The sequence below is a fragment of the Quercus suber genome, unplaced genomic scaffold (assembly GCF_002906115.3).
Source record: "Quercus suber isolate HL8 unplaced genomic scaffold, Cork oak 2.0 scaffold_295, whole genome shotgun sequence".
NCBI lineage: Eukaryota > Viridiplantae > Streptophyta > Magnoliopsida > Fagales > Fagaceae > Quercus > Quercus suber.
The window spans coordinates 23,575-39,180 of record NW_027069751.1 but is presented as its reverse complement, the minus strand read 5'-3'; the positions used below and the strand labels follow the sequence as shown (position 1 = coordinate 39,180).

The following is a 15,606-nucleotide window of genomic DNA, read 5'->3' as shown; positions in this document are numbered from 1 at the left end:
GGCAAAGTCCACAAGATGGACAAAGCAATAAAGCTGATGGTCTCATAAAAGACCGACGAAATGGCTAAATCCACAAGATGGACAAAGCAATGAAGCTGACGGTCTAATAAAAAACCGACGAAATGGCTAAGTCCACAAGATGGACAAAACAATAAAGTTGACGAACTAATAAAAGACCGACGACATGGCCAAATCCATGAAATGGACAAAGCAATGAAGCTGACAGTCTAATAAAAGACCGACGAAATGGCTAAGTCCACAAGATGGACAAAACAATAAAGCTGATGATCTAATAAAAGACCGACGACATAGCCAAATCTATGAAATGGACAAAGCAATAAAGCTGACGGTCTAATAAAAGACCGACGACATGGCCAAGTCCACAAAATGGACAAAGCAATAAAGCTGACGGTCTAAATAAAAAACTGAGAGTGGCCAAGTCCACGATAAACCTAGCTATTAAGCTGACGATTAAAATAAAGGACTGACAATTTGCCATTCACAAGATGCATACAGCTATCAAGCTGACGGTCTAATAAGAAGACCCAAATAAGCCAACGAAGCTCAAAGTAAACACAAAGTTGACGGTTTAAATAAAGCTGACGGCACTACTAAACTAAACGGGTCAAAAATCATAACTCCTTTCCTTTGGATCATAACCTACAACTGGGCAAGCCCAACATTGAGCAAACTTCAAAAATAAAGGAATAATTAAAAATCCCTGGCAAAAGGGCGACGACTTTATTAAACCAACAGAGTCGTGTGCATATTAAATTATGGCAAGGCTAACGGCATCAACCTGCAACTAAGAAAGTAAATTTAGAAAAGAAGCACTTGAATAGCCATACATACATATTCAAAAAACGACGGATGCTAAGTATCATAAGCAAAAGTAAAATAATTTCAAGCCCCAGAAACCAAGGGGGCACTTAGAAACATTGTTTTAAAACAAAATACAACAGTTACAAGAAGAAAAACTACGGCTGGGAAGGAGGAGCGTCACTTGAAACATTTTCTGCAAGAGGATCTTCTACGACAAGGATCTCCACTGATTGGGTGACGGGAGGATTCGCTGCAAGCTGAGCCAAAACAACAGTATTCCCATGGGGAGGGAAATCCTCTGGGTCGTCACCACCAACAGTGACGGCATCATTAGCGGGGCGTCATCTAGGGTGATCCCAGATAGGTCCAAATCTGGAAAGGCTAACGCTACTTGTCTAAGGCAATCATCGAATCCCGTACCATAGTATCCACCATAAGAATCAATGAAAGAGTTTGACGTCTTGAACTTCGCGACCGCATCAGCCTTAGCTGTCTTCACCTGATCACGAAGAGTCGTTAGTTCTTTCTCTAACTTGTCCTTCTGACGACCTGCCTCTTCCAGCTTCTGCTTTACGTCTTTCAGCTCGACATTAAGAAGACGCATAGCTTCCTTATACTGAGCCTGCTAATTTCGCATATTAGCATTATGTTTGTTAACATAGGTGACGACACCCTCCTTGGCCATGCACCGGTCTTGAAGCCCCTTTACGCGAACCAAGGCCTAGAAAAGAATACAACTGTCAGTCATTAAACAAGAAAAAGATCAGGCAAGGATTAGTTAAAGGCTGACGACTTACCCGTGAAAGATCAAACAAAGCAGACGACCCCAGATCTTTCGTCCCCAGCTGAGCACAAGGATCTATGTCCATCAGTCTTATAAGTGCTTTGATGGTTTCAACAGCAAAATCCTTGTGCGTTAACAGGCTACGAGGCCCCTTCAGGACGGGACCAGAAGAAGTCATAACACTTTTCCTTGCTCCATGGCCTGACTTAGGGGTCGACTTCTCAAGGAGCTCATTCCTAGGAGTGACGACTATCTTTTTCAAGGGACGATTGACATCCCTGTCGAGTTTCCTTTTTTAGGAACCCTTAGTGATGGTCTGGGGGGTAGACGTAGACGTCACCTCCCCCTTTGCCTTCTTTTCCTCCTTTTGACGGGTAGCGGCAGCCCTAATCCGTTGTTTAGCTGCGTCCATTTCTGCAAAAGAAACACATAAGGGGAACTGACGACTAAAAATACAAAAATGACGGGACAATAAGATCAAAATACTCATGGTGACGGGAAAAATCTTCCAATCTGCGAGCTTCCAGCATCAATTCAGGACCTCCGTAGTACGCGTGAAGAGTGTTGAGGGTAATTAAGTCCCGACACGATCGCTCTTCTAAAAGAATCTCCAAAACCCGACAGATGACATCTTCCTGCTCGTTGATTATTAGTGGGCGTGTGAAGGCTGAAAAAGAAAAAGCAAATTGACAACGTTAAAACCATTTAAAAATAGATTGTAATATGCAGAAAATTAACGAGGACAAAAGTTGACGGCTAAAACCTGACTCCCTGGCAAACGCCCAAGTATTATCGAAATAATCGTGAGGTATCGTCTTCCACTCTTCTTGACGGCACACCCAATCCGTCCCTTCTACAAAAAAGAACCTGCTCTTCCAAGCTCTATTAGAATCTGGCATCTCAGACACCAGCCTCAAATCCTTCTCCCTGACGGCGAAGTGATACATCCCCTTGGAAGAAGAAAGGTGTTGGGGTCTGTAGCAATAAAAAAATTCATCCAAGGAAAGCTGACGGTGGCCTCCGCTTAGACGACCCCACAGTATCTCAGCACCAATGAAAATTCTCCACGAGTTTGGAGCAATCTGACTGACGGACAGACCAAGGAAATCAGCCAACTGACGGTGTAAAGCCGTCAGAGGCAGTCTCAGCCTGCAGCAAACATGGCATCATACATGCCAACATCTGCAGTTCTTCCCGTATAACATTTTTCACCATCCCTAAGCAGACGGATAGGAATATGGTCGGGGATTTAGAAACGAGTTTGTAACTCGTTAAAAATTTTGAGAGGCATCTTTGGGAGGAACTTATTTACAGCCCACTCCTTGGGAAGGATGAAGGGACGGTTACCTCCAAGACTTCCAGAAGTCCCTTCACAAGACCCCTTGTTGCCCTCATCCCCGTCACTACTTCTCTCTCCTACTTCAACTTCACTCTCCTCACCTACTACCTCCTCCTGACCACCGTCTCCATGACTTCCTACCTCCTCGACGGGAGTTTGGGCTAACATTTCCCTCTCTGACGACCAGGAAAAGCTCCCGGACTCACTACCTGAACCAAATACCTCGTCGTAACCCGCCCATCGTGGACCGACGACCGGTCACTCAACGCATCACTCGACATCTAACTACCTACAAGTGACGGGTGTAATCTAAGCACCTAGGATGACGACCTCACTTTAAAGAAAATTAATTGAAATAAAGTATGTGCAAGGAAAGAAAAGAAACTTACAAGTTTTCCAAAAGTGACGGTTGAAGAAGTGATGACAGAAATGTTGGCAGTGCTGACGGAGGATAGGCGACGGATGTGCTCTCCAGAAATCAGTGAAAATGAAATAGGAAAAATGAGGAGAGGTGGACACTATTTATAATAGGGAAAACGCACGGAAGACAAAGTGACGCCCTCGTCTAGACGCGGAGCCAACCCGAGCGCGCCATGTGTCCGAGCATTTAATATTGGCTGCTCAAAGTGTCAGCTTTGGAATATTTTCTCTCTCCTAGCCAAAGCAACAGATAATGACGAATGAATACTCCATAACCCGTTAGTTATAACTGACGGAGATATGGAGTAGGGGGCAACTGATAAGGAGAAATCATAGCACACAGCGCCATAGGCTTAACCCGTCGGCTTCTACTCAGGCTGACGGGCTAAGTCATGAAGGATGCTGACTCTAACGCTGACGAACAGGGACAGGCTGATGGGGAAGGAAATCTATGAAGAGCTTAAGGGGCTGATTCCATTCAAAGGCTGACGACCCTTCATAGCTGAAGGGAATGAGACAAGCTGACGGGTTAGAGGCCGACGGTTCTTATAAAACCTTGACTTATCCACCACGCATGAATAATAAAACCATGACTTATACTTCACGCTCAATGATAGAGTCCTATAAGAAAAGAATTCTGCAATCTACGCTCATAAGGATTCCTATATGGAAAAGACTTCTACTCCAAGAAAGAGAGGTCAACCCTCTACTACTATAAAAGCCCCAATACCCTCACAAATCGAGGTACGCATAATTAACCCCTCTCTAGCACTCTAGAGTTGAAAGAAGTTCTAACTTGACCTTCGGAGGGTATTTGGCCGGCACCACACCGGTGCTCTCTGTTAGGTCTTCTCCTTTTTGTTGTGCAGGTGTCGTTTCGAGTGTACAAGCATTGTGCAACTCACTGGTGAGATTTTCAGCATCATCAGAGGCTATCTATACGGACCTGCGACATAGACCAGGTGACAATCCAAGCAAAGAAAATGCTCCAAGAATTCACCATTGCAAAATATCTATCGCTAAGCCAGGAAAATATATATATATATATATATATTTTTTTTTTTTCCCCCCTTTTATATAAAATGATTACATGATGTCACCCAATTTTGTGAAAGATTCATACTGGATTGTACTATATATTCTCCTAGATCTGCCTCGTGTGTAAAAAAAAAAAAAATAGTTAAGATTTTAGAAATTGCTCTTTTCACTATTTTGAAGGTCTTCCACATTGGCACTTCACATTTGTATAAGGTTATCAAGTTTTAGAGAATTAGTTCTTCTTAAGAGGCCCATTTGCTATTGCCACAGGTATCTTCACTCTTGCCCTGAATAGAAGCAAGCATTTTTTTTTTTGTTTTTTTTTTTTTTTGTTTTTGTTTTGTTTTTGTTGTTTTGTTTTGTTTTGTTTTTTTTTTTTTTTTTTTTTTTTCAGTCAGTATTGAATTAATATGCAGGGAAACTTTCTTCTGTGGGAATGACATGGTAGGAGCTAAAAAGATCTTACTTCTGTTGATACTAGTCATGAGATTGTACCTAGAAATTTATTATAGGTTTGGTTGTGGTATTCATGCATTGGTCTTTTGGAGCTCTTCGTTAATAGGATTGTTTGTTTGATTGGTTTTGGACAAATGGTTTCTGTCTTATTGCATCAAGAAGCATCCATGGTAAATTGATTTGTGTGTGTGTTGGGAGAGAGGGGGGGNCCCTTTGCCTTCTTTTCCTCCTTTTGACGGGTAGCGGCAGCCCTAATCCGTTGTTTAGCTGCGTCCATTTCTGCAAAAGAAACACATAAGGGGAACTGACGACTAAAAATACAAAAATGACGGGACAATAAGATCAAAATACTCATGGTGACGGGAAAAATCTTCCAATCTGCGAGCTTCCAGCATCAATTCAGGACCTCCGTAGTACGCGTGAAGAGTGTTGAGGGTAATTAAGTCCCGACACGATCGCTCTTCTAAAAGAATCTCCAAAACCCGACAGATGACATCTTCCTGCTCGTTGATTATTAGTGGGCGTGTGAAGGCTGAAAAAGAAAAAGCAAATTGACAACGTTAAAACCATTTAAAAATAGATTGTAATATGCAGAAAATTAACGAGGACAAAAGTTGACGGCTAAAACCTGACTCCCTGGCAAACGCCCAAGTATTATCGAAATAATCGTGAGGTATCGTCTTCCACTCTTCTTGACGGCACACCCAATCCGTCCCTTCTACAAAAAAGAACCTGCTCTTCCAAGCTCTATTAGAATCTGGCATCTCAGACACCAGCCTCAAATCCTTCTCCCTGACGGCGAAGTGATACATCCCCTTGGAAGAAGAAAGGTGTTGGGGTCTGTAGCAATAAAAAAATTCATCCAAGGAAAGCTGACGGTGGCCTCCGCTTAGACGACCCCACAGTATCTCAGCACCAATGAAAATTCTCCACGAGTTTGGAGCAATCTGACTGACGGACAGACCAAGGAAATCAGCCAACTGACGGTGTAAAGCCGTCAGAGGCAGTCTCAGCCTGCAGCAAACATGGCATCATACATGCCAACATCTGCAGTTCTTCCCGTATAACATTTTTCACCATCCCTAAGCAGACGGATAGGAATATGGTCGGGGATTTAGAAACGAGTTTGTAACTCGTTAAAAATTTTGAGAGGCATCTTTGGGAGGAACTTATTTACAGCCCACTCCTTGGGAAGGATGAAGGGACGGTTACCTCCAAGACTTCCAGAAGTCCCTTCACAAGACCCCTTGTTGCCCTCATCCCCGTCACTACTTCTCTCTCCTACTTCAACTTCACTCTCCTCACCTACTACCTCCTCCTGACCACCGTCTCCATGACTTCCTACCTCCTCGACGGGAGTTTGGGCTAACATTTCCCTCTCTGACGACCAGGAAAAGCTCCCGGACTCACTACCTGAACCAAATACCTCGTCGTAACCCGCCCATCGTGGACCGACGACCGGTCACTCAACGCATCACTCGACATCTAACTACCTACAAGTGACGGGTGTAATCTAAGCACCTAGGATGACGACCTCACTTTAAAGAAAATTAATTGAAATAAAGTATGTGCAAGGAAAGAAAAGAAACTTACAAGTTTTCCAAAAGTGACGGTTGAAGAAGTGATGACAGAAATGTTGGCAGTGCTGACGGAGGATAGGCGACGGATGTGCTCTCCAGAAATCAGTGAAAATGAAATAGGAAAAATGAGGAGAGGTGGACACTATTTATAATAGGGAAAACGCACGGAAGACAAAGTGACGCCCTCGTCTAGACGCGGAGCCAACCCGAGCGCGCCATGTGTCCGAGCATTTAATATTGGCTGCTCAAAGTGTCAGCTTTGGAATATTTTCTCTCTCCTAGCCAAAGCAACAGATAATGACGAATGAATACTCCATAACCCGTTAGTTATAACTGACGGAGATATGGAGTAGGGGGCAACTGATAAGGAGAAATCATAGCACACAGCGCCATAGGCTTAACCCGTCGGCTTCTACTCAGGCTGACGGGCTAAGTCATGAAGGATGCTGACTCTAACGCTGACGAACAGGGACAGGCTGATGGGGAAGGAAATCTATGAAGAGCTTAAGGGGCTGATTCCATTCAAAGGCTGACGACCCTTCATAGCTGAAGGGAATGAGACAAGCTGACGGGTTAGAGGCCGACGGTTCTTATAAAACCTTGACTTATCCACCACGCATGAATAATAAAACCATGACTTATACTTCACGCTCAATGATAGAGTCCTATAAGAAAAGAATTCTGCAATCTACGCTCATAAGGATTCCTATATGGAAAAGACTTCTACTCCAAGAAAGAGAGGTCAACCCTCTACTACTATAAAAGCCCCAATACCCTCACAAATCGAGGTACGCATAATTAACCCCTCTCTAGCACTCTAGAGTTGAAAGAAGTTCTAACTTGACCTTCGGAGGGTATTTGGCCGGCACCACACCGGTGCTCTCTGTTAGGTCTTCTCCTTTTTGTTGTGCAGGTGTCGTTTCGAGTGTACAAGCATTGTGCAACTCACTGGTGAGATTTTCAGCATCATCAGAGGCTATCTATACGGACCTGCGACATAGACCAGGTGACAATCCAAGCAAAGAAAATGCTCCAAGAATTCACCATTGCAAAATATCTATCGCTAAGCCAGGAAAATATATATATATATATATATATTTTTTTTTTTTCCCCCCTTTTATATCGATAATTGGGGTGAAAGAATTTAAATCTGTATACATGTCTCTGTTTGGAACATTAAGTAATGCTCATTGAGCTAGAAGTCTCTTGGTGGCTTGAGTGCCCAACCATATATATATATATATATACACACACACACACACACATATATATATATATATCTTTCTTCTCTCTTCCTAATCAAAAAATGATCTCATAAGACGACTCCTACATCATGTGAACCTGCACGTTTGTTAAGCTTGAATAATATATTATTTCATTTTATGTGTTCAATTCCTTTTTTAAGAAGAAATTATGTCTTCAATTCAATTGACCTTGTTGGACAAAAACAAAAGTTCTGGAGAGCCAAATACAGAGTTCAAGACATGAGTATTATCTAATGTTCTAAAATCATTTTCTAAAAATTTTAGTTAAGAGAGTCATGATTTACAAACTCTAGAAGATCCAAACCCATTTTTTGAACTAATTAGTAATACTAATACCGATGGTCCTAGCAGTTATTTACAATTTTACATTACTCTCTCTTTATCAGCTAAATTCTGGAACATTTTTATTCAAACACTAGCTCACTTAGGCAATGGCATTGGCCTAAGGCCCCTAAATGAAAGAAGGATCCACTCTATATACTATTAGAATATAATCCTATGTATCTATCTTAAAGTGTAGAAATTTTATTAACGTCTCCTGCACTTGGCATTAAATAAATAAATAATGTTCTCTATTGACAAATGGAATAAACTCTCTATATATATTTAACATTGACAAATTTTTATGAAGCCTTAAAATTTTAATCAATAAAAATTATTTTAAAAAACAATTATTCTTCAAATGTTGGGATGTTGGGCACTGTATTAGTATTAAGCCATTTTATTCTATTTGCGGCACTTTTATAGTGCAAATTTCCAATCTCCCAAACACACCAAAAAAAAAAAAAAAAAAAAGGTGAATACAGTCAATAAACTCTCTCTCTCTCTCTCTCTCTCTCTCTCTCTCTCTCTCTCTCTCTCTCAGGTTCTCTATACAAAGTCATTACTGAAATCTAACATTATTACTTTAAAAAAATTATACAAAAAATTAAATAAATATTAATTTATAAATTTAAATCCAGTCCTAATGACATTCTCATTCCTGTTGACATGTTCCAAATAATTTGCAATCAATTTCCTTAGTATGGCCTACATGGAAAGTAAGCAATAATTTGCAATCAATCCACTGCTTTTGTTTCCTCTGTAACTTCTCCTTTCGTTTACACTAACAATAAGGTTAAGGTAGTAGAAGAAACAAAGGAAGCAAAGGCTCTTCTAAAATGGAAAACCAACATTCACAGTAAAAGCCAGTCTTTCCTGTCCTCTTGGGCTGGAAGCAATCCATGCAATTGGGTTGGAATAAATTGCGACGACAAGTCTGGAAGTGTCACCCATCTAAACCTTTCAAGTCACAGTTTGAAAGGTACACTTCACGATCTAAGCTTTCAATCCTTCCCCAATCTACTCAGTGTCGACCTTTCTTACAACTCACTATTTGGAACCATCCCCACAAATATTGTTCACCTCTCTAAACTCTCAGTTCTAGACCTTTCTTATAATCAATTCACTGGAATAATTCCTTCCGAAATAGGCCAATTGACAAGTCTTCACGTCTTTTACCTTGGTGCAAATCTTATGAGTGGCCTTATCCCTCAAGAACTAGGAGGATTAACTTCTTTGAGTGAGCTTGATTTATCAGCAAACAATCTCACTGGTGTCATTCCTACCTCTCTTGGAAACTTAAGCAACCTAAACTATCTATCTCTTCAGAAGAACCATCTCTATGGTACCATCCCTACTTCTCTTGGAAACTTAAGCAACCTAACCATTCTAGATCTTGGTGGGAACCAACTTTATGGTCACATCCCTCAAGAAATAGGTCTGCCAAGTTCTCTAAGTTTCCTTGCATTGGCATTAAATAATCTTACAGGTGTCATCCCTACCTCTCTTGGAAGCTTAAGCAACCTAACCACTCTATATCTTTATACGAACCAACTTTCTGGTTCCATCCCTCAAGAATTAGGAAAGCTAAGTTCTTTGATTGGCCTTGATTTATCAAAAAACAATCTCACAGGTACCATCCCTGCTTCTCTTGGAAGCTTAAGCAACCTAACCATTCTATATCTTTATAAGAACCAACTTTCTGGTTCCATCCCTCAAGAATTAGGAATGCTAAGTTCTCTGATTGGCCTTGATTTATCAAATGAACAATCTCATAGGCACCATCCCTACTTCTCTTGGAAACTTAAGCAACCTAACCACTCTATATCTTTATACGAACCAAATTTCTGGTTCTATCCCTCAAGAATTAGGAATGCTAAGTTCTCTGACTGACCTTGAGTTATCAATGAACAATCTCATAGGCACCATCCCTGCTTCTCTTGGAAACTTAAGCAGCATCAGCTATCTATTTCATTTTTCCAACAAACTTTCTGGTTCCATCGCCCAAGAATTTGGAATTGTAAGTTCTCTGAGTGATCTTAAGTTATCATTTTACAATTTCCTATGTATAAGTTTTGCTTCAATAGGAAACTTAACTAAAATCACTTGTTTTAGATTATTCAGTAATAAGTTAAGCGATCTCATTTCATTTGAACAGAACAATTTTACTCAATTGAGGAAGTTCGAAATATCAGCAAACCAACTCACTGGTCACTACCAAACAATGTGTTCCTTGGTGGATCGCTTGAGAAATTCACCGCAAACAACAATCATTTTATTGGTTCAATACCAAAATCGATGAGAAACTGTACTAGCCTCATAAGAGTTCGACTTGATGGAAATCAACTTATTGGAAATATAGGAGAAAGTTTTGGAGTATACCCACACTTAATATACATGGATTTGAGTTATAATAGACTTTATGGTGAACTTTCAACTAATTGGGGCCAATGTCAAAACTTGACAAGCCTAAAAATATCTAACAATGATATTTCAGGTAGATTACCTCCTAGGCTTGGAGAAGCAATTCAATTACATGTGCTCAATCTCTCCTCAAATAAGCTAAATGGGGAAATCCCAAAGGAATTAGGTAAGTTAACATTTTTGTTAGATCTTTATCTAGACAATAACAAATTTTATGGACCCATTCGTTTCAATTTAGGGATGCTATCAAATCTAGAGCAACTTAATCTTGCCAAAAATAGTCTAAGTGGTCTTATTCCCGACTTAGGGAATTGTAAAAAGTTGTGGATGTTAAAATTGAGCAACAATCACTTAAGCAAATATATCCCACTTCAAATTGGCAATTTGCAGTATCTCCAATATCTTGATCTTAGCAAAAATTTTCTGACGGGAGAGATACCACAACAACTAGGAGATTTGAAAATGTTAGAAATCTTGAATCTTTCCCAATGCACTCTCTGGTAATATTCCATCAAGTTTTAATCAATTGTTAAGCTTGACACCCATTGACTTGTCCTATAATCATTGGGTGGTCTATTTCAAATACTAAAGCATTTCGTGAGGCACCAGTAGAAGCATTTAGAAATAACAAAGGTTTGTGTGGCAATGCTACTGGTTTGAGGGCTTGCCCCTTTACATATAGCCAAAATCTTCATGTCAAAAGGGGAATAATGTTATGACACTAATTTTAGCTCTTTTGGGCATTGCTTTTCTTATATTTATCATTGTTGGAATTACATTAAATATTTGTTGTAAAAAGAAGAAGGAAAAAAAATGAGACAAAAGAAGAAGAACATCAAAGATGTTTTCAAAGGGGGGGGTGGGGTGAGATAAAGAGGTGGATACTGAATAAACCATAAGTTCAAAAAGGTTTTTATTTGGAGTTTGCTTGGGACTATATGCCTTTTGTTCATTTGGTTGGGCTCTAATTGGTTTTGACACTATTTTTGGATGCATTTGGCGCATATTGGCATATTTGGAAGTAGTTTGAGATGATTTGCACTTGTGTCTTTTGGTTGGGCTTCGTTTTGATTTGGCACCTTAAGTAATCGTGGCTTGAGAGAAGTCTGTACAAGGTAGTGAGGATTTTGATTAAATTTGGTGATCTACAAAATCTCTTCATTGTGGAAAATTTTTGAAAAGCTTGGTGCAATTTGTAATTCTTCATTTTCGGATTAAGGAGAAATTCTTTCTTTGACTTGTTTGGAAGATTGCTTGGTGGAATTTTAGTTATGGTGAAGATTATTAGATTTTTCCTTATATTCATATTTTGAATTGATTTGGGTTGCAATTTGAGATAATCCATAGAGACTTTGATGGAGGTGTAGGAGAATTTTAGAAATTATTTCTTTGACTTGTTTGGAAGATTGCTTGGTGGAATTTTAATTATGGTGAAGATTATTAGATTTTTCCTTATATTCATATTTTGAATTGATTTGGGTTGCAATTTGAGATAATTTATGGAGACTTTGATGGAGGTGTAGGAGGATTTTTCATTTAGTTGGTTTGATTAAATTCAAGCTACAATGGAGATGTGTCACTTTTGTTTCATTCATGCTTTAATTGCATATCTTTTGTGTGTATAACAACATATTCTCCTTTGTTGACTTTGGTTTCTTCTTGATCGAAAGCTAATTCTTACCGTGTATTCTTTTTTACATTCCTTATAAAATAACTAAATTTTAAAATGAAAAAAAAAAGAGAACACGTGACATATCTTAATTGGTGGACAACCAAAAAAAAAAATGGTGGAAATTTGGTAGAAAAAAAAAAAATGGTAGAGCTGATTTGTATTCTCTCTTAGTCAAATATATATATGTTGCTCTCTTATTTGATTTGTGTGGCGAGTCTAACAAGTTGGGTGATACAAAAAGGTGTGGCAAAAGGTCAAAGTGAGAGACCACTTTAATGATTGCTGAGGAAGAATTTCCAGAGAAGGGAAATCTTCTACTTATTTTAGGTTTAGCCTCAAATTTTGTATTCAATCCCAAACATTTTATGGAGGTAGTAAACTTTGTCTTTGAGATAGAATAATTTTGGGTGTATTGGGGTTTGAGTTTTGTGAGAATGTCTCTACATTATTTTGTATTCTCCAAATTTGTTAGTGAAATTTCTTGTTGTAGCCACCCGTGGACGTAAGCCAAAAGCCTAACCATATAAATTCTTGGTATTCTCTTTTCTTTGTTTATACTTTATATTTTTTTGGTTAAAATCTTTTTATTTTTTTTTATGGAAGGGTCTATGTATCTATTAATTAATACATTTAAGTATTATTATAGCATTTAATTGAACAATTAAAACTTGTAGTATGGAAAGAAAGTAAAAAGATTAAAAAAAGCACAGAAGATTGATTCAGCACAAGGTTGTACATCAAAGTTAAATGGGCAATCCATTTGTTCCAGATGCCTAATGTATTTGGTATATTAGTTAGTTAATACCAATACTAATAACTTTGAGGGTCAATAAAATAACCAATGCATACAATGAGTCAGTCAGAGTGTTTATTTATTTATTTATTTGGGGCTAAAATGTAAATTGAATTTGAGTCAATTCTCCATAAACGAGAATTCCATCAAGCCATCACCTGATCCTCAGGTTCAATCAGACATACATATGAATCTTCGTGATGCGGCGCCGAAAGCAACTAAAAGACCATTGCTACATTTGTATAAAAATTAAAGGGGAAAATAACTAGCAAGTTATAAAATACGTACCTCGATCTACACAAAGTATAATTTTGTTTTTCTGGAATGGTTGCATCTCCAGCAGCTTCTCTAAATTTTTGTACTGTTTGGAAAATGAACAGTAACTTTTACATTTTAACTATTCACTTTTTCAAACCCACTTTCCAACAGATTCTCTATCTCATTCTCTATCTCAATTAAATATTATTTCTTCATTATTTCTTTAACCTTTCTTTATTCTTTTTTTAATATTTTTTTTATTCTTTCTCTATTCATTCCCAACAGCTATATTTTTCAAATTTCCAACAGCTATATTTTTAAACCTCACACACAGCAGCTGCTGCTGCTGCACACACACACACACACACAGCAGAGCAGCTGCTGCTGCAGCACAACAGAGCAGCTGCTGCTGCTGCTGCGCACACACACACACACAGCAGCTGCAGCTGCTACTGCAGCACAACAAAGCAGCTGCTGCTGCTGCTGCTGCACACACACACACACAGCAGCTTGTGCTGCTGCAGCTGCTGTGTGTGTGTGTGTGCAGCAGCAGCAGCAGCAGCTGCACACACACAGCTGCTACTGCTGCAACACACGCACACACACAGCTGCTGCTGCTGCAGCAGCACAACAGAGCAACAGAGCAGCTGCTGCTGCCGCAACACACACACACACACACAGCAGCAGCTGCACACACACAGCTGCTGCTGCAGCAGCAGCACAACAGAGCAGCAGCTGCTGCTGCTGCTACAACACACAGCAGCAGCTGCTGCTGCTGCAAAACACACACACACACACAGAGCAGCTGCTGCTGCGCAACACACACACACACACACACACGCACACAGAGCAGCAGCTGCACACACACAGCTGCCGCTGCAGAGCAGCACAACAGAGCAGCTGCTGCTGCTGCTGCTGCAACACACACAGCAGCAGCTGCTGCTGCTGCAAAACACACACACACACACGAGCTGCTGTTGCTGCAGCAGCAACAGCAGCATGCACATAGACCAAAACCTTTCACACACACACACACACACAGAGCAGCACACACACAGCAGCACTTTCTAGGCAGCACAGACACAGCAGCAGCACACACACACACAGACCACAGCCCTGTATATGGGCAGCACACACACACAGACACAGAGCAGCACGGACACGCACACACACGCATCACACACGCGCCACACTACACACACAGAGCAGCGTGCGCACACACACACAGAGCAGCACACACACACACACAGCTCCTGTATATGGGAGCACAGCATACACACAACACAACACGCGTGCGCGCCACACACACAGAGCAGAGGCATCTCCCTTTTTTTTTTTTTTTTTTGATAAACTGCAATTTCATTAAAAGACTAAGAAGGATTACAAGTAGAGGCATCTCCCTTACAAATTGCTCAAGCGAGGGGGGAGATCACATCAGAAAAACAGAAGGGAAAACAGATATACATATATAATGCAACATAATCACATTGTATATAGTGCAATAGGATCACATTGTAGCAAAACAAAATGAATAGTGCAACAGGATCATATTGTAGCAAAACAAAATGAATAGTGCAACAGGATCATATTGTAGCAAAACAAAAATGAGTGCCAATATACAAAACAAGTTTAAAGAGCTCTTTTAATCATATACAAAATAAGAGCATTGATGATGATAATAGTCTAAGAACAAGACCTTCGTTTTTCAAGGATTTCCATTTGGCATTGACGAATATATCTTGCTGCACTGGAGACAACATACTTACATCCATCATCATAAGCTCTTTTTCTTCCTTCAACTTTCCATTCTCAATTTCTCCATTTCATTTTCCTCCTTCATTCTTGCTATTTCAAGTTTTTATCCTTAAGTTGAATTCGTGCCATATCATGCTCTTGGTCTACAAGACGTCCTTTCTCAATACAAGCCATTTTCATCTCACTCATTTTTCTTCTTTCTTCCATCATGACATTCAATATGTCTTCTATATGTGAAGTCGTGCCTTCTCTGGACTTTTGTTTCTTCAATCTTTCTTTTACGGCCTTCACCCCTGGTGGTCTCTCCAAGTTTACAATTGGAACCTGTGGAATATCATCATCCTCTAAACTTATTGACTCTAGATTAGAAGGTGAAAATGCCTCAGATCTCCTTTTTTTTTGGTTGCTGATTGTTACCAATAGCCAACCATTTTGGTGAGTACTTAATAAATTCCAGCAATGTTCATATTGAAATTTGGTTTGCTACAATACTTGATAGAGTTGTCTTGCTTCATTAAGCTGAAAAAGTAACAAATAGTTTATAGTTACTATGTTGAAATAGTTGGAACAAATTAGCAAATTAACACAAATTTCTTTATAAGATGTACCTTGTCTTCATTAGTCTTACCACTTTCATTCTTTGATTCAATTTGTTCCAAACACCCACAAAACTTATTGG

At 39.7% G+C, this 15,606-nt stretch overlaps 1 protein-coding gene across 1 annotated transcript; it reads left to right on the top strand.

The window, feature by feature from the left end:
• The first annotated feature begins 9,219 nt into the window (after nt 1-9,219).
• LOC112036437 (probable leucine-rich repeat receptor-like protein kinase At1g35710) lies at nt 9,220-9,918 on the top strand. The gene has a single exon (XM_065782252.1). It carries the CDS (start codon nt 9,220-9,222, stop codon nt 9,916-9,918), a length of 699 nt encoding a protein of 232 aa, XP_065638324.1.
• The last annotated feature ends 5,688 nt before the right edge of the window (nt 9,919-15,606 follow it).